Here is a 24,912-nt window from a genome sequence, read left to right on the forward strand (position 1 = left end):
GCGAGCACCGCCTAGCGGCCGGCTCCGGGGAGGGAGGAGCCCGCAGAGCCACATCCGGGAACCGCCCGGGGGCGGGGCAAGGGGCGGGGCAAGGCGGCGTCCGGCCACCACCGGCTGAGCCAGAGCATCCCGGGACCGGCTGGGGAGGCTGAGCCACATCCGGGGACTGGCTGGGGGTGGGCTGAGCCACATCCGGGGTCTTCTGAGCCAGGGCAAGGGACCTGGGGACCAAGTCACGCTCAGAGAGCTCGGAGGGAGGGAGGGAGGGAGGGAGTGGGGAGGGAAGGAGGGAGGGAGGGAAGGAGGGAGGGAGGGAGTGGGGAGGGAGGGAGGGAGGGAGGGAGGGAGGATGTCATCCCTGACAGTCCTGTGTGAGCTTTGGGCTTACTCAGCCTGTGTGACCCGCTGATGTCCTCCCTCCAAGGGAACAGGGGTCCTTGGAGAAGAGGCTGGAGTGGAACTACTTAAGAAAGAAAAAAAGCTATAGACATTTTTTCTTAATTTTTTTTCCCTTCTGGTCATGAAAGAAGTTTGGAACGCACAGGACCTTAGGGGCCGACTGTAGAAAATCACCTTCGAGTGGGACTTTGGGAAGGTGACCTAGGTACCGAGGAGGTGGACATTTGGAAGGCTGAGATTCGAAGCTGGCCTGGGCACGAAAGTTTGAGAGTTTCATCTCCGACCAACCAGCAAAATGCTGGGCGGGAGGTGTGGCTCAGGGGGTCACATAACAGCTGTGAGTGAAAAGCGGCTGATCAGGAGAGACGCTGAACGCCAACCCCAGTATGGGCACACAGAAGAGGGTGAGGCCCGGGTGATGGTGTTGAGAGGAGCTAGAACCCCACAGTGACGGGCGGAGGGGCGCCCTGACCCTCGTCCTGGACGCGGGACTGAGGTCACAGGACGCCCACCTTTCCCAGCCCCTGAGGTTTCCAAAAGCACAAGGGTTACCTGAGAACATTCTTACCGGCGGCTTTAACCATGACAAAAATATGTACAGAAGGTAATGAGATGAATCGACACATTATTGGCCTAACGAGCGGTTTCTTAAGTCCTGTAATAAACAGAAGAGCGTACATCTCTTTCTACAGTCTGTCATCCTAGTTGTGCTCCAGTGAAAGCATCGTGGAACACGCCTTGACTTTCCTCTATGGGTTTCTTTAGTTACAGCAAGCTCTCGGTGTTCGGATGTGAACCAACCCATTCTCAAATGACACACGTATGCATGTTTGTCTGCATTCATTAGCTGTCCACATGGCCACACGTGGGCAGCGGTGGCTCAGTCGCCCTCCCCTCCTCCATCCTTCTCCGCCCACCTCCCTCCCTACCACAGTTGCAACAGCTCTCACCGTTCTCAGACCTGTTAGCATTTCCCTAGCCTCAGGTCCTCAGCTCCTCCCACTAGCCCCCCCCCCAGATCCACCCATACCTAATGAGCCACTCCTACTCACTACCTACCTACTTCCCCTTGACCCCCAGAGGGAGAAGCTGCCACCTGGGTAAGGTGCAGACGCCATGGAGCTCCCTCTCCCGTGGGAACTATGGCCCCACTAATAAACCTCCTTATGAACCTTCTTCTCCTGCCTGCGATGATCTCCGCATGGTCCCCTGGGATGGCCGGGACAGATCCTTTCAATACCTGCAGATAAAGTGCGTCAACCATACCCACCATTTACCAGCTTCTTTAGCCCAACCCGCCCCAAACCTATTTTACTTTGCTGTCATTCTTTGTTTTCCAATGTATACTAATTATACCTAGCGGTTTCACTATAGTGTTTCAGACATGTATATATATATTTTTTTTTCTCAGACTCTATTGCTCTCTCTTCCCCTTCGCCTGCCTTCCTATAATCTCCTGTTGACCGCCCGCTTGGGAGTTCCTCACCCCTCTTCATACATATTTGAACTGCATTCGGAAACTGTTCACCCTCCTGTTTCCTCTTCCTCTCTCTGTAGTTAGAATCCCGCTGCAGCCACGTTAGAGTCACGGGCCTGCCGGGTGGAAGGTCCCGGGGCTCACACACACATGCATACGCAGAAACCAAGGCAGGCTCCTGTCTTTTCTTTGGGGCTGGTGGGTGGTGCAGTCCTGAGGCTTGAACTCAGGGCCTGGGCACTGTCCCTGAGGTTTTTTGCTCAAAACTAGTGCTTTACCATTTGAACCAAGGTTCCACTTCCAGCCGGGTGCTGGTTAATTGGAGATTGGTGTCTCACAGACGAAAATTTCCTGCCTGGGCTGGCTTCAAACTGCAGTTCTCAGACTTCAGCCTCCTGACTAGCTAGGATGACAGGTGTGAGCCTCCAGCGCCCAGCCCCTGCCTTTTTTCTCACGTGCAGCCTTTGACCTTGAGGAATCCATTCATGCTCACTTCCTCTTGCTTATTGCAAGATGGAGCCAAAGAGCCACTGACATAGATCTATTTAATGGTTCTATGCATTGTCTTTTAGAAAGTAAGTTAAAAAATTTACATTTCTTTCATATTTCTTTAAAAAATATATTTCTGTCTGGCTCCAACTGCAGTACCTATCTATCTATATATCTATCATTAGATGAAAATATGAAACAGCAAGAATTATGCCACGTAGGAGACCGCGTGCCCAGTAGATGAAGAGCATGGTTTGAACTGCCAGTCATTAATGAACCCATTAATTTAACCCAACAACATAATCTCCTGGTACTTCCCCTGGTTGAAGTTGTGGTCATTTTATATTTATAAGGGGGTTTTGATCTAGATGAAACATAGCTCTATTTTTACAATCTGGAACCTTCTAAGGGAGAAGCCATCTTCCTCCCAGTAAAGTATTTGTGGATTTATCACCATTGCTCATTACTCCAGACCTATGCAAATACGTTAACTTTTTTCCCCTACATTTTTCTGGCCCAGAACTTGGGCAGCAAAAATTTATATTCTTCCCCAAAGCCTCACACTTACTTGTAAAAGGAAACTTGCCTAATTTCTATGGAGGCCTAACTTTAGTGAAAAACCTGTATTGGCTTTTAGAAGTGATTCCACCAGGTCCCTTTTCAGTTCCATGAAACAGTGGGTCATTTTACCTATTTTTTCACAGCGTCTCCCTACGTAGCTCAGGCTGCCTCAGATTTGCTATGCAGCCAGCGCTGGTCTCCATCACACAATCCTCCTGCTTCTACCTCTTGATGGCTGAGATTACAGGGGTGTACCACCATGCCCTGCTCAGCCCCAGCTCTTAGTTTGGACAGGAAACAGATTTGAATTAAGTTCCAAGGTGTGTCCCCATGGAAAAAGTAAAATTCCCTTTAGTGACAACCTACATGTGGTTTGAGGGAGGCCAGTAAGCCTAGCTCTCCAGAGCAAAATTTCAACCTGAGTTACCCTACTTTGCAAGAAAAATGCATAAAACTAATACATAACTATTCACAACGAAGGGTGCTTTTCCTCTCTAATTGAATTTCATTGGTCCTGAATAACCTCCCAACCTCCTCATCTGTAACACAAGAAAAAACACCTCTCACCACACAAGATTAGCATGTGGATTCAATAGCATTCCTATTAATAAATGGAAAATGTTGGTGCATAATAAGTATGTAAACAATGGGAGTATTTTTTTCTTCACCTTATTTTCTTTTCCTGAACTCATCTCAGACAGTGGCCTCCAGGTGACTGGATTTATTTGTTGAGAATTACCTGATCATTGGATATGCCAAATTTTAACTGCAAAATTAGTAGAGCATATACTAGCTGTGGTGTTACACGCCTGTAATCCCAGCACTTGAGCAGTACAAGGGTTGTGCGTTGAAGGGAGCGTGGGCTATATAATCATTTTAAGGGTGGTCACATAAAATAAGCTTTCCATAAGGAAAAAAATCCAAAACATTCAAAAGCAGAAAAAGTGAACGTTTTTTACAAAAGACGCTAGGAAAAATATCAGTGCCTTTTACTAATGATAAACAGGAAATCGTACTTCATTGAAATTGTCATTTTGTTTTTAAGTTTTCCTTTTTCTATTGTTAATGACTTTAAGAGCTTTATTTTTTCCTTGTCTTTTTCTGTGCTCTTCTTAATTTCAACACATTTTGCATATGTTAGCAACTTGTCCCTTTGAGATTGAAGCTGAAATCCGCGCTTTTCCGTAGAATGTGTGCTGCCTGGCTAGTCCTGGATAACAGAGGAAGATTAGCGGTTGTCAAGGCCTGAAGGTCACGGGGAATGGAGAGGAAGATTTGCCGTTGCTAAGGCCTGAAGGTCTCAGGAAATGCAGAATGGAGGCCCAGACAGCCTGGGTTCTGCAGGAATGGTTACACGACCTTGTGCGTGTACTGCATGCTACTTATGTCCTTTTGTTCTTATTTATTTTTCTTGTTAATTCAGTAGATATTTACTTTCTATCTAATGAGGAACTTTTGGTTTTTTGTGGGGTTTTTTTTGAGGGGGGGGGAAGTCCTGGGCTTGGACTCAGGGCCTGAGCACTGTCCCTGGCTTCTTTTTGCTCAAGGCCAGCACTCTGCCACTTGAGCCACAGTGCCACTTCTGGCCATTTCTATCTATGTGGCGCTGAGGAATGGAACCTAGGGCTTCAGGTATACGAGGCGAGCACTCTTGCCACTAGGCCATATTCCCAGTCCCGAGGAGCTTTTGAGTAATATAGAGGGTATTGATGCAATTTGAAAGAGCAACTTGTATGCCATAAAAATATTCTCAGGAAAGCTGTTTTGTTGTTGTTTTGGATACTAGGGCACTGCGGCGTGAACTCAGGCACCTGTCCCTTAGATTTTGTGCTCAAGGCTGGAGCTCTACCACTTGGGCCACAGTGCCACTTCCAGCTTTTTGGTAGTAAGAATTTCACGGACTTTCCTGCCTAGGAACCCAGATGGTCACATCCCCGCCTCCTGAGTAGGTAGGATGACAGGCGTGAGCCAGTGGCACCCAACGACACCTATGCATTTTTACTGTTTGGGTTTTGTTTTTTTTTTTTTAACTAGTTTTCCTCTTTTGCGTTAAATCAGGGTCAGACTGAATTCTGAACACATAATATATGCAAAAGCACACTGCAAATCCTGAGCAGCGCTATTCATATGTAAATTGCCTCGGATTTCCACCACATCAGCTGGAAGCAAAGCGCTTCATAGCTTTTTCTGTGGGCACACTCCACTCGAGACCGCTGCTCACCCACCGTGTCTGCTTTAAACACACCCGTACCCCGACTGGCCTCGCTCTGCCAGTAGGGGGCAGTGGAGGGAAGGGGGGCTGCTCCTTCCTCTGCTTCCCACCCCTCTCAGGGTCCCCTTGGCAATGTTCCCTCGTTCCGGCCGAGGATTTTGGTTCCTAGGTGCCAGGGATTTCCATTTTTCCAACACGCCCAGAACCAGCTCTGTGACTGTGTTTTCAAAGACAAGCCTGAGTCCTCCACTCCCCTCAGAGGCCTGGGCTGGAGCTCTGAGGGGCCCTGCTCTGGGCTTGTGAAGAATTGCATATCCTCCCCCCCCCCACCCCCGTGTTCTTAAAGCCACATAAGGCAAGGCTCTTGCTATTTAGAAGAAAAAAAAATTTACATCCAACACTACTGAAAATCAGAGTGCAAATGGCAAAAGGGAGTAGTGAAGACATTTTGTTTCTTATCATTACTGAAACAACTGGTATTGACGCATTCTTGTGGCTTTAGTGATGTCATAATGCGCCTATCATTTCCAGGGTTTTACTCTTCTTTTTTTCTTCTTCTTTAACTCAAGGCCTGGATGCTGTCCCTTAGCTTTTTCTCTCAAGGCTAGTGCTCCTCTGCCACTTGACCCACACTTCAACGTCTGGCTCTGGGGTGATGAGCTGGAGACGACAGTCTCAGGAACAGTCCTTTCCCGGCTGGCTTCAAACCAGGGCCGTGGGATCTCAGCCTCCTGGGGAGCCAGGATTACACGTGGGAGCCGCTGCGCCCGGCTCTCTTTAAACCAGGAACCTGACCGTGAATGGTCACACATCGACGTGTACGTTATAAAACGGTACGCCCCCGTGACAGCTTGTAAAGTGAGTCTGTGTGAAGCTCAGGAGTGCAGTCCACACAGCCTTCCTCGCCCCTGCCGGACTTCAGCCAGTCCTCACCCGCCTTTCTCTTCTCTCTCCCTCGTGTTCTCCGCTAAGCGCGTACACAAACTGAGTCGAGTTTGATTCCCCTTGTCGTGAGCGTCTGCAGACACAAGCGCACACCGTGTTTTCCTGGATTCTTTGGCTCTCGCCCGGTTTTCCTTGGGAGCAAGCCCTGCTGCGGGGCGGACAACGCGCGGTGCTCGGCCCCGCCGCGCTCCACGCCGCGCAGCGGTTCCCTTCCACCCCTCCTTCCCGCGCTGTGGCTTCCCCGGCGCGTGCGGGACCGCGACGGAGCGGCCCGTCCTGCGGTGGAAGAAGGCTCCCGTGGTCCCCAGGCTGCATGCACGGAAACACCTGCTTCTCTGGGGGCAAAGGTCCGCACCGGGGAACGCCGCCGCGGGAGGGGCCCGCCCTCGCCCTCCTCCCTCCCCGGACGCCTCGCCCGCGCCTCCCCTCCCTGTCAGCCCGCCGCTCCGGCCCAGGGTGGCGGCGGCGCCCCCTACGAGCCGCCGTTTCCGGCCTCCGTCCCCACGCGGGACCCGACCGCGCCGGGAGACAGCCGCTTGCTTGGTCTCCAGGCAACGCGGGGGGGGGGGGGAAGGGCTTGTGGGAGGGGCGTAGCGTTTTCTGGGCGGGGGCGGCTTGTAGGCGTGGTCCCTAGAGTGGGCGTGGTCCGTGGAGCAGGCGTGGTTGGTGAGGAGGGCGGGCTGGCAAGGCGGGCGGGGCGAGCGGGAGTGGAGCGAGCGGGGGCGGGGCGGGAGCCCGGGAGGCGGCTATGGCATGGGCGTGGTCCGTGGAGTGGGCGGGGCAGGCGAGGCGGGCAGGGCGGGCGGGGGTGGAGGGGTGGGCGGGCGGGAGCCCGGGCGGGGGCGGAAGCGTGGTCTGTGGAGTGGGCGGGGCGGGCGGGGCGGGAGCGTGGTCTGTGGAGTGGGCGGGGCTGGAGGAGTGGGCGGGGCGGGAGCCCAGCGGCGGCCGTGGCGTGGGCGTGGTCTGTGGAGTGGGCGGGGGGTGGTGGGTGGGCGGGGGCGGGAGCCGGACGGTGGGCGTGGTCTGTGGAGTGGGCGGGGCTGGAGGGGCGGGCGGGGTGGGCGGGGCGGGAGCCAGGCGGACAGCCGTGGCGCAGCGGATGCGGGCTGGGGTCGTGGCCGGGAGTGCCGGGCAGGTGACGGGTTCCGAGGACGGTCAGGACCGGGGTGAGGGCTGCGGGAGGCCGCCTGCGGAACCCGTGTCGGGGCCGAGACCTCGGGCAGGCGGGAGGACCGGGAGGCTGAGGCGGGGCCGAGGTCGGGGCCGGGACCCGGGGTCCCGCGAGGCTCCCGGCGCGGCGCCGTCCCGGGTCGGTCCGGGCCGGCCCAGGCCGCAGACTCACCGCCCGGCCGTCCTCACGGACGTTAAGACCCCCCCCCCGCCCCCGTGATGGGCCTTGCGCCCCGGAGACGGGCGGTGAGGAGAACCGATCGCCCCTCCTGGCTGCCGCCCGCCTCTGGACAGCTGCTCCTTGCCCTGCATCCTGGGAGCGGGCCCGGCTTCTCAGCACCCCCGAAGTGAGCCCGGGACCGGGGGCCAGCCGGACCCAAGGCCTCGGGGCCCGGGACCGGGAGCCAGCTGGACCCAAGGCCTCGGGGCCCGGGACCGGGGGCCAGCCGGACCCAAGGCCTTCCGGGGCAGCCGTTTCTTAGTCCCTAGACACTGTCAGGTGTCTAGAAGGAACTGAATTGTTTTATGAAAGTACAACTGAAACCGATTTTTTTTTCTTTCCTTCTGGTGCTGGGAATCGAACCCAGAGCCTCCTGTAGGCTCTGCCCCTGAGCGCCACCTCATTCTCCACACTGATCTTGTTTTTCAAGATCTCTAAGGCAGTGGCATTTTTATGGTAAAAATTGGTGTTTATGGAGACTTTTAGTTAAGATGTGTTTGTATTTGCTGCTTTCTAAAAACACCGTAAAGGGCAAGTTAATCAGCTTATTGGTATTAAAATAATGTGGCAGAGTGCAATATGTATGTGTCAAAATAAGCGACTAAGCAAACCAGTTTGTGAAATTGGGCGGTGATATGTTAGTCTATTAACAGCTCTTGTGTGCTTGTGAGCATTGCCTTTTGTCTGCGATGTTTGCTAATCTGCTTCCCTCAAGGAGTGTTCCTTGGCGTCCTTAGCAACGAAGTCAACATACTAAGTAATGCTAGGGAAAGGATAAGGTCGCCAAGGGTACGCGAGCAAGCCAATGGAACAAATTTCACAGGAATCTCTAATAGTAAAGGTTCCTGTTATCCGATTAAACGGGGAGGGGGGGGTGTAAAGGTGATGGGATAGAAAATAAACTGAAGTCCAAATACTAGGAAGAGATGCAAGGACACACAATCAAAAACAATCATCTCCTTTCGATCCTATGTGAACCCAAAGCATCTTTTCCATAAAGCATCTCCGGGGTCATGATAATAACCCTTTGAAACATATAGTAAGGATTCACTGGGAAACAAACCCTTAATTTAGGAGGTTCACCTAACTCCTAGGTTTGACTCAAGCCAGATCTCCCCCACCCAAGTTTTTCTCAAGAAGGCACCCCCCCCCCCCAGGGTGGCCCGCCAGCTTTGCTGTGAGCCGCTCAGGGGCAGAATTCACACTGCCACGTAATATCTTGTTGACCAGTTTTTATTCTTGTTCTTATGCTGTTGTTTTATACTGAGTAAAGACTGGTCTTCGTAGAATGTCAGCTAAAACATATGTTCTTCCTCCAGTAGCACCCTTTGAATCAAATCATTTTCTTTTTATCTTTTTTTTTTTTTTTGGTCAGTGGTAGGGCTTGAACTCAGGGCCTGGGCACTGTCCCTGAGCTCTTTGAGCCACAGCACCAGTTCTGGTTTTCTGGTGGTTAATTGGAGATAAGAGTCTCACAGATTTTCCTACCCAGGCTGGCTTTGAACCACGATCTTCAAATCTCAGCCTCCTGAGTAGCTAGGATTACAGGTGTGAGCCACTAGCGCCTGGCAAAGAAGTCATTTTTCAAAGGTTGCAGCTGGGCAAAAGAAGGTCTATGTATAGTTCTAGCTCTGAAAAACACTCTCTTCTCTCTCCTTCCTTTACTTTCCAAAAGGTGGATCCTGAACCTGTTTTATTCTATGCATGGCTCCAACCGAACAAGATAATAGGAGGTAGGTAGGTAGGTGTTCAGATGTTCAGAAGGATAGGCGGAAAGATAGATGGTCTATGGATAGATTGACCCATCCCTGCACATCTGAAGTACAGCCATCAAAGTGCTGTCCACAATCCTCCCCTATTTGGCTTTATCCTGGCTTGTTTGTAACAAGCCCTGGGAACCTGGAAATAAGAATCTGCTTTCAGGCAGTCATTTGATTTCCTCAATAAAGCTGCATTCGATTACTCGGGCTGTTTATTAGCTCTAAATCAGATGTGTTTCTGTACAGCGAAAAGCAATCATTTTTCCAATTGGCCTTGCTCATACACACAAAAGGATGCAGCAAGAGCCTGCAGATAATATAACAAGGTTCTTACTTGTGGAAATTTTTGATAAACATCAATGTCAAGATTTCAGTATTCACAAAAATAACAGAAATGTAATTTTTTTAGGTCATGCTTTTGCAAGTCACAAGTTTAAATATCAGCCAACTGCTGCTATTAACAAGAATATTCCCTGATAATTTTCATATTTTTTCAAGATGAGTCATAATAAGCTATTTCCCAAGCTTTCCATTCAATCTCCTGTCCATCATACCAACTTAAGTATCCAGTCTTCAGATCCACCTTTTAAGAGAGACCTAAATCGGATTTCAAAAGACTCCTTAGAATCAGATTCAGAAAACCTCATGCAAGAGATTAAATCCCAGTCTGAAGTTGAGGGCCAAGACCAGGACAAAGATATGGAGCCTGACAGCTTAGAGGAAGACACCCCTGGCCAGGAAAGCCTGAGCGAGACAGAAGAGGAGGCCAGCAGGAGAGCAGCTCAAACGGCCCAAGAGAAAGACCTCCACCTTGGGGACAGTGGCATGAACCGCAGGTAAGGGACTGGCTGGGCTTGGCGGTGTTAGGTTGATGACTGGCTCGGTTCCTCCCGCTCTCCCAGTGAGCACCATGCAGTGTGTGTGGCAGAGGTCTCCAGGCATCCAGGCACAAAGTGGCTCTTTGTTTGGTGCTACGTTTCTTTCTCTTCTTAAATTAAAAAGTAGAAGCTGGGTGCTGGTGCCTCAAGCCTGTAAACCTAGCTCCTCAGGAGGCTGAGATCTGAGGTCTGAGTTTCAAAGCCAGCCCAAGCAGAAAAGTCAATGAAACTCTTATCTCCTTCTCACCACCAAAAAAAAATCCAAAAGTGGAGCCATGGTTCAAGTGGTAGAGCACACTGCTGTGAATGTCACAAAAAGTACAAATAATTGGGGGCAGAATCCCACCTCACTCCTTTCTTCAGGCGAGTAGAAGTTTTCTCGAGGGCTTGTCTGATCATATAAGGATTTATTTTAATAATCAATAGGTATGGGACAACTTTATGCCATGAGCTACCTAACAATGGAAGGGAATATAAAACAGTGCAACAATATCTCTTCATTTTGATAGAGTACTAGACGATATGATAACATGCAGAAGATGCTGAAAAAAAAAACTATTGGCTGGAAAAGAGTTTTAGTAGGGGGAGAAGTGTGTAGAATATGAGGCAGACCTCATGGGTTCAAATACTGCTTCTGCAACTTACTAGCTGTATGGCCTTAAATGAGAGCACTTCATGCCTTTGGGCCTCAGTTTCCTCATCAGTAAAAATGGGGTACTAGTTACCTAATGTATGTTAACCATAACTCCTCTGTACATCACCTTCTCAATAAGAAGTGGAGACCATAGTAATAATACTTATCATATAGAGCTAGCATAAGGATATATATGTGTGTATATGTGTATATATGGACATGTTTGGGTTGTCTCCAGTTGTCATCTTGCCCTGTGCCCTGTGCACACCCTTTGTGGCCCTTAGGAACAGAGTTTTGTTGTGGTGTGTGCAACCAGGTGTTCCCAGGCTGACTCCCAGGAGAATACGCATCTTCCGTGACACCTACAGCGCCAGTGAATCCCCACACCTCGCAATTGCCCTGACTTTTTGACATCTGCTACTCTGTCGGGCTAGAAAATCCTGTCTTTATAGATTTCACTGACTTTCCTCTAGTGACTTACGAGCATGTTTATAGCTGGAGGAGATCAATGTATCCACATTCTTTGGCTACTAGTTCATTTCAGTTAACAAAATATTGTGGGGAGGTTTTTTTCCTGTATTTATACGTGTGGATTCGCCTTGTGCTGCGGAATTCCAGTCCCTAGAATATGCCACAATGTGATCATCCAGTATGCCTAGGCTGGACATTGTAAGACTGGAATCTCCCAGCTGTTTTGTTTTTTTTGTGGGGTGTGCTTTAACGTTGGTACTCATGAAGAGATGGGCAGGGCCTGGTTAAATGTGGAGGTTGCGGGAATAAAGCGCAGAAGCCAGGGGCCAAGGGGACTAACCATATGTCACGTGAGAGAAAGTCTGTCGGGAAGTCCTATCTCTGTGCTGAACACCACAGGTATTACCTCATTTCATCCTTATGCCCCAGCCCAGGAAGGCAGATACTGCAGCGATCCCATCGGAGAGGTTTCAAGAGGCCGTACGTGGCGATGCCCACCCTCGCGTCCGCCGGGGGCGAGGCGGAAAGCGCAGGCGGCCTGACTCATGCTCTCAGCCGGTTTTCATCCTGGCTCTCACCAAAGAACTTCATGATCTCCTAGGGAGCGAATGGTACTTGCCTTATTTACAGAAATGGGAGCATCGGAAAGGGGGGAAAAATCCTCTGCCTTGTACAAAGTAGTCTTATCTGTATTTTTTAAATGAAGAAACCAAAGCAGGAATCCATTAAGTGACCTCGTTCCCTCAGTTGCTGAGATTCTTTTCTTTTGTGTTCTGATGACGACCCAACTTCAGCCCTGTTCTTTACCAAAAGGACGATTTACTACTTAATCTTTCCAGAATAGAGAATCATGCTTAGTCTTCGGATTCAGGGGTCCTTAAATAATGCGATTTTCTTCCTCCTGGCTTGCCTTGGAAGTGTATAATGATAGCCTCCAAGCTGCCGGGCGGGGCTCGCATGGATTTGAACTCTAGTCATTGATAGAGGGTAGTGCATGGATTTGAACTTTAGGCATTGATAGAGGGTAGTGCGTGGATTTGAACTCTAGTCATTGATAGAGGGTAGTGCTTTATTCACTGGGGTGCCGGGCTAGGAAGAGCAACAGAAATAAGGCCTTTAGCCACACACTGAACATCTCCCAGACGCAATTCAGATGCAGTTACATGTTAGCCTCTTTCTGTGCCTCACTTTAGTCTAAGGAACCTTTCGCGGGTGTATTGTTCAGGTCTGAGGAGTTATGAGCTATGATACAAATAAATTGATCTCAAGCTCTCCACATGAAATTCAAGCAGGCTTTCATTTCTGTAAGGGTAGGTGGCATTCTGGGGATTGTAGTTCAAAAAGAGTCAAAGCCTGGGCTCAAACCAAACAAATCTCTTTCTTCTTGCTCTTATAAGCAATAATTTTAAAAGCTGCCTGACAATTCACTTAGCCCTGCTTTTGTGTTTTGATGTTACCAGAACCTCCCAAAGTGAAAGAAAGCCATAGTTCCGTGTATATGGATTATAGGAACCTTTTACTTAATAGAAATCAGAGCAGCCTGGACAGGACTGAATGAAGGAAGTGTGGAGAGAGGATCTGCACGTGACAGTGCTTAAATCCCTCTCCGGAACAAGCCTTAGGACACTCGGCACTCAGGAAGAAAGAGAGCCGTGTAACGCCTAGGGCATCAGAAATAACTCTTCAGACCCGGTGCCATCTCAAGGCTTCCGTGTGGAGCTTGGGGATTTTATCAGCAGCAATTCAATGCCTAGGATGTGTCTAAGGGATCTTGTTTATAGGAATATATAGATAATAACCGACATGTGTAGGACATCTTATATTCCTTCCAAGAGTCTCTGAGAAAGGCACATGCCAAGTATGCGCTCTGCCGCTGAGTCCCTGCTGAGACCAGCCCGGAGCCACTGTTACCCGCTTTCTGTAGATAACCAAGTGAGACGCTAAGGCTGTGTGGCGCAGGTAGTTGCAAAATGGCGAAGCCAGACCATTGAATTGAATTCTTTCCTCGCTCCAAAGCCGGAACTTCTAAGTATCAAAGCAGGTAGTCATGGATTGAGCTCATAAAGGATTCTTTTGCTCTCTCATAAAGATTAAAGCTACAACAATCCCAGTACAGAATAAACACGTACGTGATTAAATGGTGGTGAAGAAATGCAGCTGTTTGAAGAATATGATGTCCTCAGAATCGACACGCGTGCCCCTTCACGTGAGCGCCCGGGTCGGGGCAGCCGTCATCCTTCAGCCCCTCCCAAATGAAACAGACCCCTCTGCGTTCCGTGAGCCCTGCATCTCGGGGCCCAGCACCCTCAGAGGGCCTGGTCCTTTCCAATGAGCCTCCTAGCGCTAGAATCTGAGGGGGGAGGAGACACGAAGGAGAAGGAAATTATGGAAGGTGAATGACACCTAAATGCATTGCATCTACATAGGCAAAAGAAACAACAACAAAAGGAATGGGAGGCAGATAGACGTAGTGAAGACTTGTTCATTAAATTGACTATATGAGAATTGTCTGAACGGAAAAAAGAAGACTCAGTAATTTGCATTTTTATTGTTTTATTTGTTCCTCTCAAGTGCTTTTAGAGTGTGTTGTTTCTGGGTAGCAAGGAGAGAGTCAGGAGAGCATCGGCTGAGGATGCCGGGCCTGGGAGAGGGCTCCTGGAGAGCAAAGGAAACCCTGGCGCCATGGCTCCGAGCAGGACTGCCTGGCACCAGAACTCAGGTGACATCCTTCCCAAGTCTCCCGGGATGTTCCCTAGAACATTTTGAAAGTGTTTAAACTCAGGATAGACCACAACCCTTTACTGGTATTGTAGGTTGGTCTTTCTTTGGCATCATTTTGTCAAGAGAGAGAGAATAAGGAAAGACCTTTGAGGCCAGTCCTAACAGTCTAGGAAATTTATGACCTTGAGAAAATTATTAGAGTAGTTGTGGTGGTTGTCCAGAACATTCTAGTAACTTCCAGAAGTCAGCTTTCATTCTTGGTAATTTCTAGCAACATTCTTCCATGCTGATCTAACTTAGGGCCATTATTGGCCACGCTTTTCTTTTCTTTTTTTTTCCTGCCAGTCCTGGGGCTTGAACTCTGGTCCTGGGCACTGTTCCTGAGCTTCATTTTGCTCAAGGCTAGCACTCTGCCACTACGCCACATTCCCAGCCCCTGGCCAAGCTTTTCTAATACATTACGTGCCATGTTCCTGGAGTTTCCACACAGTATTTGGGGAATAGCTGCCAGCATTTAGGTTATCTATTCTGTGTCAAGTGAAAATACTTGAGGTGGCTTTTGGCCTAGGTCTTGGTGTTATGTTCATTCTGCATTATGTTCCTCATAAACGAGGCCCTAGTTAAACCCTGACACCTCCTCAGGGCAGGCATAGGGCCACTGTGAGAGGTAAGTAGTCACCGTGCATCAAAGGGGAGGCATGGGCATGAGTTGAGTCTGCTAAAGGTAGAGTCCCCGCCGGAAATCTTAGGCCCTGGTGCCTCCCGGGGCTTGCTGCCCCTAGAGAAAGCCACTAGCTCCTTTTTTATCTATTACAAAAGTAGCTTCCTTTTTTTTTTTCCTTTCCTGTTCCTGAGGCTTGAACTCTGGGCCTGGGCGCTGTCCCTGAACTCCTTTTACTCAAGGCTAGCACTCTACCACTTGAGCCACAGTGCTACTTCCAGATTTTTCTATGGTTAATTGTAGATAAGAGTTTCATGGACTTTCTTGCCCAGGCTGGCTTTGAACCATGATCCTCAGATCTCAGCTGCCTGCGTAGCTAGGATGACAGGCAAGAGCCACCAGGGCCTGGCAGGTGGCATTGTGTGTGTGTGCGTGCACACGCGTGTGCTAAAATAAGAAAACAGTCCTAAACCTCACAAACCATAAATTTATTTCACCTATGGGTTGGAAGAGCACCCATCTAACAACCACAAGGTTGTGAGTTAAACCCCATTTCAGCCCAACCAAAACGAACAAAAATTAGAGCACACACTATTCTGTGCATTTAGCAAGAGGATAAAGATTGCAAAGAAGTTACTAAAGGAATCATTTAATCATTTAATGTGTGATCTTTATATCTTTATTTAGTTTCACACTTGACAAGTGTGAAAATACAGAAAACTTGACCGGCAGAATTTTTTGCCAGTCCTGGGCCTTGGACTCAGGGCCTGAGCACTGTCCCTGGCTTCTTCCCGCTCAAGGCTAGCACTCTGCCACTTGAGCCACAGCGCCGCTTCTGGCCATTTCCTGTATATGTGGTGCTGGGGAATCGAACCTAGGGCCTCGTGTATCCGAGGCAGGCACTCTTGCCACTAGGCTATATCCCCAGCCCCGGCAGAATTTTTTTAACGTGTTGAATTTAACCTGAATGCCCTTCCACACGTTGGCTGACATCGAGGAGTTTTACGCGACGGACCCAATCCAGTCAAGAAAAACAATGGGTCCTTTAAAGGTCAGCCCACTACCCTATGGCCCAGAGGAGGCCCAGACGCGGGCCTGTTTTTCCCCTGGTGTTGCAGTTATGTTCCAGAGCGGCTCGTCTGACCTTGAAAGCTTGAGGAACCGAGCGCAGGAAGCCTTAGCCACCTGTAAACTTTACGAGTGGAGATGTCTATGTGTTAGCCGTGGCCTGAGCCTTCCGTGGGAAGTGTGTGCCGCGAGCCTCACTGAGTGACAGGGGCTACGTAGGCCTGTCAGTCCCCACGCCTGTCAGCCCGGGTCACACCGCTCTCCCGGCAGGAATCCGGCCTTGGGGTCCACCGCACGGGACGGGATCTGAACACAAGCGCCGCATTTCATTTGCCATAGCTAGTACATGCTCTTTAAATCATTCTTTTTTCATAAATCACACATTGTCCTTGAATCAAGATTGGTCCTAAAGAGAATTTAGGGCAAGTATCCAGTTACTTTGCGGTCACAAATCTGTTTTGAAGAAAAAGAAGGGATTTTTGTTAGAAGTTTCAACAAGATGTAACTACTATAAATAAAATTCACTAAATAAAGGTTCAGTCCCCTCACTGTAGTGTGCTTTCTGTAGGCAGTCTTTGCTCTCTGATTAATTAAACCCTCTTCTTTTTCTATTGTAATGTTTTGGGCTGGGATGTAGCTCAGTGGCAAACCACTTGCCTAGCAAGTGCAATGTCCTGGGTTCGATCCCCAGTGCCAATAAAGAAAAGACCAAAAAAAAAGTTTCAATTTTTAAAACTCAAAAAACAGTTCTTCATTAAATGAAATTTTCTTGCTAGCTTGCAAAGAATCTCCACAAAGCATTTCAGTACACTTATGGAACCATTTCATTTCACACTTGCAAAAGTGAATTTTTAATCTTTGGGATGTATTGCATTTTATTGACTTAAAAAGCCATTGATAAGAAGATTAAGATGAGCATAGAATTCAGAAATCCTTGGAAACAATTGTCAATTTTCTAGTTCCTTGAAGAAGCACTAAAAACTTTACACTTAAACAGAAATTGAGTTTGCTGCTCATATGCATAAAATATTTAATGGCATATAAATTAAGAATAATTGTTCTGTTTAAAAGGATTAAATTAAACCTAAATCAGTAATAACATGTGCAGTTTCAATCTAACTGCCTACTTAAAATAAAGTGGCAAATAAATAACAGCTAAATGATTAATAGCAATGCTTTTATTCACCTCCTCAACAGGCAAAATGGCCAGTTATTGAATATTTTATTGAGAGTGCAAAGGATGTTAATTGTACAAGAAACATGCTCTAATTTTAGTAATTTTTTGATTGCATACAAAACGGAGTATGAGGCTCTTCATTAAGTGGAGATTTGATTTTATTTTGTTTGAATTATCACAGTGAGTACTCAACTCGGGTCCATTAAAGCCAGCAAATATCCTGGCGTGGGCTTCTGAGACTCCCCCCCACCCCCTCCCTCTCTCCATCCATTTCTAACCCAGGCCTCCAAAGAGGAAACCCTGCATCTGTTGTCTGAGCAGTAACAAAAGAGTTGTGGACTCATTGTCTGTGTAACCTTTCTATCAAACGAGGAGGAAAGAGGCGCCTGCTTTGTGTGTGGATGATGGTGATGAAAGGGCTCTTCACGCTCATTGTGTCCCAGAGCGTTGACCTGGACCACAGAACACAACGGAGCTGCTTAGCACACAGGCCCAGCACAATGGGGTTCTTTAGTATCATGCTCTGTTTCAGCCCTCAGAGTTGTTCCTGTGAAGCATTACAGTTTTCCACACTCGCAGCTTTGCAAAACATCGCCTCCCACTTGCTTCAACATGTCTTCCATTTCGAAAGGGGTGTGGAGGTTTGCAGACAGTGGTTGTGGTTGGAGTCCAGCATTGTTAAAGCCTTCCAAGGAGCGATAGCGTCAAACTCTGTCCTCGTATATACTCGTTTGTAGGCCTTCTCAAGCAATTGGCTCAAAAACTTTTTACTTTTTCTTTCTTTCTTTTTTTTTTTTTTGGTTGCAGTCCTGGTGCTTGAACTCAGGGCCAGGGCCTGGGCCCTGAGCTTCTCTTGCTCAAGGCTAGCACTCCCCACTTGAGCCACAGCGCCACTTCCAGCGTTTTCTGTGTATGTGGTACTGAGGAATTGAACCCAGGGCTTCCTGCATGCTAGGCAAGCACTCTATGGCTAAGCCACATTGCCAGTGCACGTCATCTGGGGTGCTAGGGCAGGTCATTGGGGTGTTGGGCAGGTCATTGGGGTGTTGGGCAGGTCATTGGGGTGTTGGGCAGGTCATTGGGGTGTTGGGCAGGTCATTGGGGTACTGGGGAAGGTCATTGGGGTGCTACGGCAGGTCATTGGGGTGCTGGGGAAGGTCATTGGGGTGCTGGGGAAGGTCATCTAGGGTGCTAGGGCAGGTCACTGGGGTGCTGGGGAAGGTCATTGGGGTGCTGGGCAGGTCATTGGGGTGCTGGGGAAGGTCATTGGGGTGCTGGGGAAGGTCATCTAGGGTGCTACAACAGGTCACTGGGGTGCTGGGGAAGGTCATTGGGGTGCTAGGGCAGGTCATTGGGATGTTAGGGAAGGTCATTGGAGTGTTGGGCAGGTCATTGGGGTGCTGGGGAAGGTTATTGGGGTGCTAGGGCAGGTCATTGGGGTGCTGGGGAAGGTCATCGGGGTGCTAGGGCAGGTCAATGGAGTGCTAGGGAAGGTCATTGGGGTGCTAGGGCAGGTCATTGGGGTGCTAGGGAAGGCCATTGGGGTGCTGGGGAAGGTCATTGGGGTGCTGGGGAAGGTCATTGGGGGGCTAGGGAAGGTCATTGGGGGGCTAGGGCAGGTCAATGGAGTGCTAGGGAAGGCCATTGGGGGGCTAGGGAAGGTCATTGAGGGGCTACGGCAGGTCATTGAGGTGCTGGGGAAGGTCTCCGCGGTGCTAGGGCAGGTCATTGGGGTGCTGGGGCAGGTCATTGGGGGGCTAGGGCAGGTCACCTGGGGTGCTAGGGAAGGTCATTGGGGTACTGGGGAAGGTCATTAGGGTGCTTGGGAAAGTCATTGGGGTGCTAGGGAAGGCGTTGGGGTGCTAGGGCAGGTCATTGGGGTGCTAGGGAAAGTTGTTGGGGTGCTAGGGAAGGTCATTGGGGTGCTGGGGAAGGTCTTTGGGGTGCTGGGGAAGGTCATTGGGGTGCTGGGGAAGGTCACTGGGGTGCTGGGGAAGGTCGTTGGGGTGCTGGGGAAGGTCATTGGGGTGCTGGGCAGGATGGGGCTCAGCTGACGTCTTTTTTCCTGACCATTCCTCAGACATTTGGATGGTGCACATCACACCTCTTCCCTTGTTGAAAATGAAGCACAACATTTCAAAGTTTTTCATTTTAATATGCAAACCCAAATAATTCAAGATCACAATTTAGCAAGACCCAGGACTTTTGGCTTTTTCTCCAGTTTTTGCTTTCTATCAAATCAAAGAAATCCAGGGTCCACATTAAGAAGAGTAAATTAGTGTTATGGGGACCATTAGTTTGTTTACCGGGCATAAAATTATGTCCTCTGCAAACGGGAATATCAAATAGCATAAAAAGCCTGGAGTGATTTACATTTTCTTTTTGATTAGAAGATTGCATCCACTGTACTCAGGAAGGAAAATCTCTCCCATTTAGCTTTTGAAGATCAAAGAGGCTATTAAATATGCTATATTACCGGCATTTTTTTCTTTCTTCCTTTTTTTCTTTCTTTTTTTTTTTTTTTGTAAAGACTAGAGGATGCCACTTTGCAAACTGAGATTGTCGTGGGAGAAAAGGAGAGACTTAATTTGGGGTCATGAAGACAGGACCATATGTTTAACCTTTTATTCAAACAGGTCTTTCCTATAGCTTCACGTCAGGCTGCCCTGTCTGGTGAGTTTTATATACATAGACCCAGTGACCAACAAACTAGCAATCATTCAGTGAACTATGGTCTGATTTTAAGCCTTGGGGATCTTTCTGTAGCACATTTGACAACCTTTGATAACCTCTTCAAAGACAAAATAAAGTGGAAAAAAACAAAATTACTAGAAAGAAGGATGAGCCTATATAGGCATTCATTGGGGCTTAAAGCCTGGCTTTCCTCCCAGAAAGAACCGGCTGAGGCAAATGTTACCTAGGCAACAGGCCCGCTTCCCTTCCTGGATAAATAAGCAAATGTGCATATTACCGGCTAACATGGGACTTGCACTGCTATTTTCCCCAGCCGAGAGACTGGCTCTGTGCTGACAGCAAGGAATAACACTCTTTGAACTATAGGGATTCGTTGGCTTAATGTCACAAACATTTATTTCTTACCTGTTTTCTGGCATTTAGAATTCAACCGTCCCCTATTTTATGGCACATTCTAATGAACTTGGAGAATTAAGTCCTTCTGTCCTTATCTGTAGGGCGTGCGTCTGAGCTAGATCCTTAACCTGTAAATGGTGAAAGGGAAGCTGGAGGAGAAAGGTGGAAGGCAGCTGAACGCAGGGCGGAGTTTCTTTTGATTAAGGACTTGCTATTTCTTTTCTGCTTTGAGCAGTCAGCAGCCGACAAACGACAAATACTCAGACCTGCGCTACGATCCAAACTGGAAGAAGAAGCGAGAGGAGGTGCAGTTGTTGGCAGGGGAGGCGGCGCCCAGGTCTGCAGGCAGCTCTTCCGAAAACCTGCCCTCCGCTCCCCTCTACCCCTCCAAAGAGCCGTCCGTGGAACTCTCCGGCGGAACCAACCAGGAGAAAAGGAGCTCTCAGAGCGCAGTCTCCCTACTGGGAAGTGAGTTTTTAAGCCCAAACTATGAGCACAGAGACCACCGCAATGAGTCGTCGTTAGAGCTGAGTGACAGCGAGCGGGAAGAGTCCAGCAACCTCTCTCAGAACCCCAAGAGTTCAAGTTCACATAATGAGGTTTTCCTGCCAGGGTCACGTGGCCGTAGGAGAAAGAAGCCCAAACAATACTTTGTGGAAAAGAACAAGCTGACTTTGGGATTACCCATTCCTAAAACAGACTCCTATCTTCAACTTCACAATAAAAAAATGGGAGAGACTCACCTAGGGCAGGTAAGTCATAGCTACTTACACATCTCCTCCCAAAGGCTGGCCCTGAGGTGGTCTTTGTTTGAAGTGACCGCTTTGTGAGGTGATGTCATGACCACCACCTTTCTGGGTAAAACAAACACTTCACTGCACTCTTTATGCTGCCCCTTCGTGGAGAACAAAAAATAAAAGCTACCAATATCCCCATTCAAGAAATCACAGCATTTGTCAGTACGGAGATTTGAACTCAGGGTCTTACACTTGCTAGGCAGGTGCTCTATAGCGTGAGCCCCGCCCCGCCCCTTTTTGCTTTAGTTATATTTGGTGTAAAAAAAAAAAAATGCTCACGTTTATGCTGGGGCCTGCCCGCGTCGTGATCCTCCTGTTTACACTTCTGAGTAGCTGGGGTAACAGGTTCAAGACACTCGAGCCAGCTCTGTAAATTGGCTGACATGAAATCTCAAGCTGGCCTCAAACTGTGATCCTCTTGCTCTCTGCCTCACAAGCAGCTAGGATTACAGAGCAACCATTGCACCCAGCTATTCACTTACCTATTTAGGCAGTACGTACTGAGATTTGAACCCAGGCGACCTAAGTTGCTTGTGTGTGTGGCTCAGAGTGGAATCAGTTGGTTCTGGGTTCAAAAGCTACACGGTCTCCTTGCTGTTTTTCATAGATCTGTTGATTACACATGAGAAGGCCCTTTGAAGACCTATGATCTTGGTCCCCTGATGGGGGAAGCCAGGAACTGATGCTACAGGCATCACCGCTAGAGGGCAGCTGAGCATCAGGGTCACCGCAGCCTCGCGGTGACGTCGGCGGTGCTCTTTTATTGATCCCTGGTTCAGTAGCCAAAGGTATTTGTCTGGAACTCACTAGCATTTGAGTCAAACTTAGGATCTGCTATTAAAGGAAATTGTATTCTGAAAAGTGAGCCACCCTCTATCTGTGCTGTAATGTTTCTTTGAAGATGGACTTTAGTTTGGGTTCAGAAGAGCTATAAGTGCTTTAAGCATTGTTATTCTGCTCCTTCCTTGTATTTTCTTGGAAAGCAATCTTACAATTATCTATAGAGACAAGAGAAGGCTCTAAATGGAATCCACTCCCCCGATCCACCGTCCACCCATGGGATCCAGAGTAGACAGCCACAGTGTGGCTCTTGGTGAGACAGTAGACCAGTCAGGGACCGCGCATGCGCTGAGCACTCCCTTTGTGCCAGGTTCCCTGCTCCGCACTCCCCTTCCAGTTCTGGGGCACAGACAGGAAGCAGGAAACAGAATTTCAGATGCTGATCAGTACTTCAAAGGAGAATTAGGGACCTGATGTACTAAAGTGCTATGAAGTGTAAGTGGCTAAACACCTGGGGAAGGTTTGTTTAGAGGTAGCTTTCAAGTTGAGATGTGAAGGGCAGGTGTGAAGTACTGGCTGATGATCAGGGGTTGACTTTGGCTGTTTGACATATAGGACTCTCTAGCTACGTAAGCAAGTGGCCTCCTAAACCTTAGCTTCCTCCCCTATTATATGGATCAGCTGCTGTGTTGGAAAGCTGTTTGAAGAATTTAGACAAAGCTCCTGACACGTGTCAGACCCTGGGGAAAGGGAAGCTATGACCACAAGGATGTCTTAAGCCATGAGAAACGAGAGGAATCTACCACACCAACAGGCCCTTCAGAATAGCCTTTCTGTGTGTCCCTGTATAGTTGGTTAGTGGCCTGTGGTGTGAGGCCCACTCTGCGGCGTGGCTCCTCAGAGACTGCGTACGAACAGGATCTGCTCCAGGCAGCTTTCATCATCGTGATCAAACACCTTAGCAAACCATGGAGGGAGGAAGGAGACATTTGTTGTGGCTCATCCTTTCAGTGCTCTCAGCCCATTGCAGTGGTAAAGAGCAGCTCACCGCGAGGTAACCAGGAAGAAGGGAGAGACAGAGACAGGCCTGTGCTAGTGCCTGCACTCCGCCGCCTTCTTTTTATTCTCTCTGGGCCCACAGCCTGTGGTTGCGGCAGAGCTTCTCTGGGTTAACCTCTACAAATGCCCTCAAAGACACACCCCAAAGTGGGCTTTCCCGATCACCCAGGTGCCTCCCACTTCAACCAAGCTGACAAGGTTCCCCAGCTACACTGCCCATCAGTCCTGCTGTCTCCTGAGGTCCAACTCGATCCCAGGGGTTACAGAGCACTGCCATATGCCAACCCGGTGATACATTTGTGTAACCGCTGTTCAGAGCCAGGTGCTGGCGGCTCACACCTGTCACCCCAGCTACTCAGGAGGCCCAGATCTGAGGACGGCGGTGTGAAGCCAGCCCAGGCAAGAAAGTCCATGAGACTCTAATCTGCACTAGATGGCCAAAAGTGGAGCTGTGGCTCAAGTGGTAGAGCACTAACCTTGAGCATAAAAATTCAGGGGCAGCACCTCAGCCCTAAGTTCAAGACTCAGGACACCCCCCGCAAAAAAAATAAAATAAATAAAATAAAATAAACCAGTTCTTCAGATACAGCTTCAAACATTTGTAGTTCACAATAAGTTACTTAGGAGTAACCTGGATTACATACACAGAATTTTATGCTTTAGTTTTTGTTGTTTTGGGGTTGTTGTTGTTTTCGTTTTTTTGTTTCTTGGTTTTTGGGGGTCTTTTTTGGCCAGTCCTGGGGCTTGAACTCAGGGCCTGAGCACTGCCCCTGGCTTCTCTTTGCTCAAGGCTACCACTCTGCCACTTGAGCCACAGCGCCCCTTCTGGCCATTTTCTATATATGTGGTGCTGGGGAATTGAACCCAGGGCCTCATGTATACGAGGCAGGCACTCTGGCCACTAGGCCATGTTCCCAGCCCCTATGCTTTAGTTTTGAAGTACAATTTTATATCACAATCCTTTCAGCACTTCTCCATCCTACCTTCTCCCGTGGCTTTGTTGGATACAAATCGTGTCTTGTCCACAGGCTGCTTAGTGCGACTTCCCCATTGTCTTGGAGGTAAAGGCCGTCGTGACCTTGCCTCTCCTGTCCCTTGAATCTCCTCCCTTGCCTTCTCTGCTCTCATCGTAGGCTCCCCCGTCCTGCATGTCCTCCGGACCCCTGTATCTAGATTCATACTCACGGCCCCTTCTCCTGGTTTGTTTGGAGAAAGCTTACCTTTCCTTAGGGTCTCAGCACCAATGCCACTACTTTATGAAGATGTAAAGTTTACCTCCTTCATACTTGAACATCTGCCATGGAACCTGTAATTCAGGACCCCACACAGGGCTCTCCTCATGAGTCTCTGTGAAGCAGCACTGTGGGCAGATCCCTTTCCGAATCCTCAGACTCTGGCATATAGTATGCCCTATCTAAATATTTGATGAAGAAATGTCATTTAAAACACTCTTTGTGGGCTGGGGATATGGCCTAGTGGCAAGAGTGCTTGCCTCGTATACATGAGGCCCTGGGTTTGATTCCCCAGCACCACATATATAGAAAATGGCCAGAAGTGGCGCTGTGGCTCAAGTGGCAGAGTGCTAGCCTTGAGCAAGAAGAAGCCAGGGACAGTGCTCAGGCCCTGAGTCCAAGCCCCAGGACTGGCCAAAAAATAAATAAATAAATAAAAATAAATAAAACACTCTTTGTTTAGTTCAAAAAAAATTAAAAAGATCTTGTGCCATTGATTTAAACAATGGAATTTGTAGTCAAAGAGTAGGGTTGAGTCTCATGTATTAGAACTATGTGTTAGAAGCCATGCAACCTGCTGGACATCAGTGGCCCACACTTTTCATCTTTACACCTCAGGAGGTTGAGCTCTGAGAAGCAAACTTCAAGGACAGCCTTGACAAATCCATGAGAGTTTTCTCCAAATGGGCAGCAAAAACAAAGCTGAAGGGGCTGGGAATATGGCCTAGTAGTAGAGAGCTTTCCTCATATACATGAAGCCCTGGATTCGATTCCCCAGCACCATACATATAGAAAAAGCCAGAAGTGGCGCTGTGGCTCAGGTGGCAGAGTGCTAGCCTTGAGCAAAAAGAAGCCAGGGACAGTGCTCAGGCCCTGAGTCCAAGGCCCAGGACTGGCAATAGATAGATAGATAGATAGATAGATAGATAGATAGATAGATAGATAGATAGATTGATTGATTGATTTAAAAATAATAAAAAGAACAAAGCTAGAAATGGAGTTGTGACTCAAGTCATGAGCAGAAAAAGAATGAGGACCTGAGTCCAGGCCCAAGTACTGGCACACGCACACACACACACACACACACACACACACACACACACGCAAATAC

The 24,912-nt window shown here is 48.8% G+C and overlaps 1 protein-coding gene across 2 annotated transcripts in view; it reads left to right on the top strand.

Moving 5' to 3' along the window:
• The first annotated feature begins 7,168 nt into the window (after positions 1 to 7,168).
• The window catches only part of Jhy (junctional cadherin complex regulator), a 43,436-nt gene continuing 25,692 nt past the window's right edge, over positions 7,169 to 24,912 (top strand). Inside the window, exons 1-4 of one of the 2 annotated variants that reach the window (XM_048340995.1) lie at positions 7,231 to 7,249; positions 9,149 to 9,206; positions 9,643 to 10,069; positions 20,169 to 20,685. In XM_048340995.1, coding sequence (XP_048196952.1) covers positions 9,732 to 10,069; positions 20,169 to 20,685 — 855 coding nt within the window. In that variant the 5' untranslated portion in view covers positions 7,231 to 7,249; positions 9,149 to 9,206; positions 9,643 to 9,731. The other variant, XM_048340994.1, reaches the window with a different exon arrangement.

Source organism: Perognathus longimembris, chromosome 3 (assembly GCF_023159225.1).
Source record: "Perognathus longimembris pacificus isolate PPM17 chromosome 3, ASM2315922v1, whole genome shotgun sequence".
Classification (NCBI taxonomy): domain Eukaryota; kingdom Metazoa; phylum Chordata; class Mammalia; order Rodentia; family Heteromyidae; genus Perognathus; species Perognathus longimembris.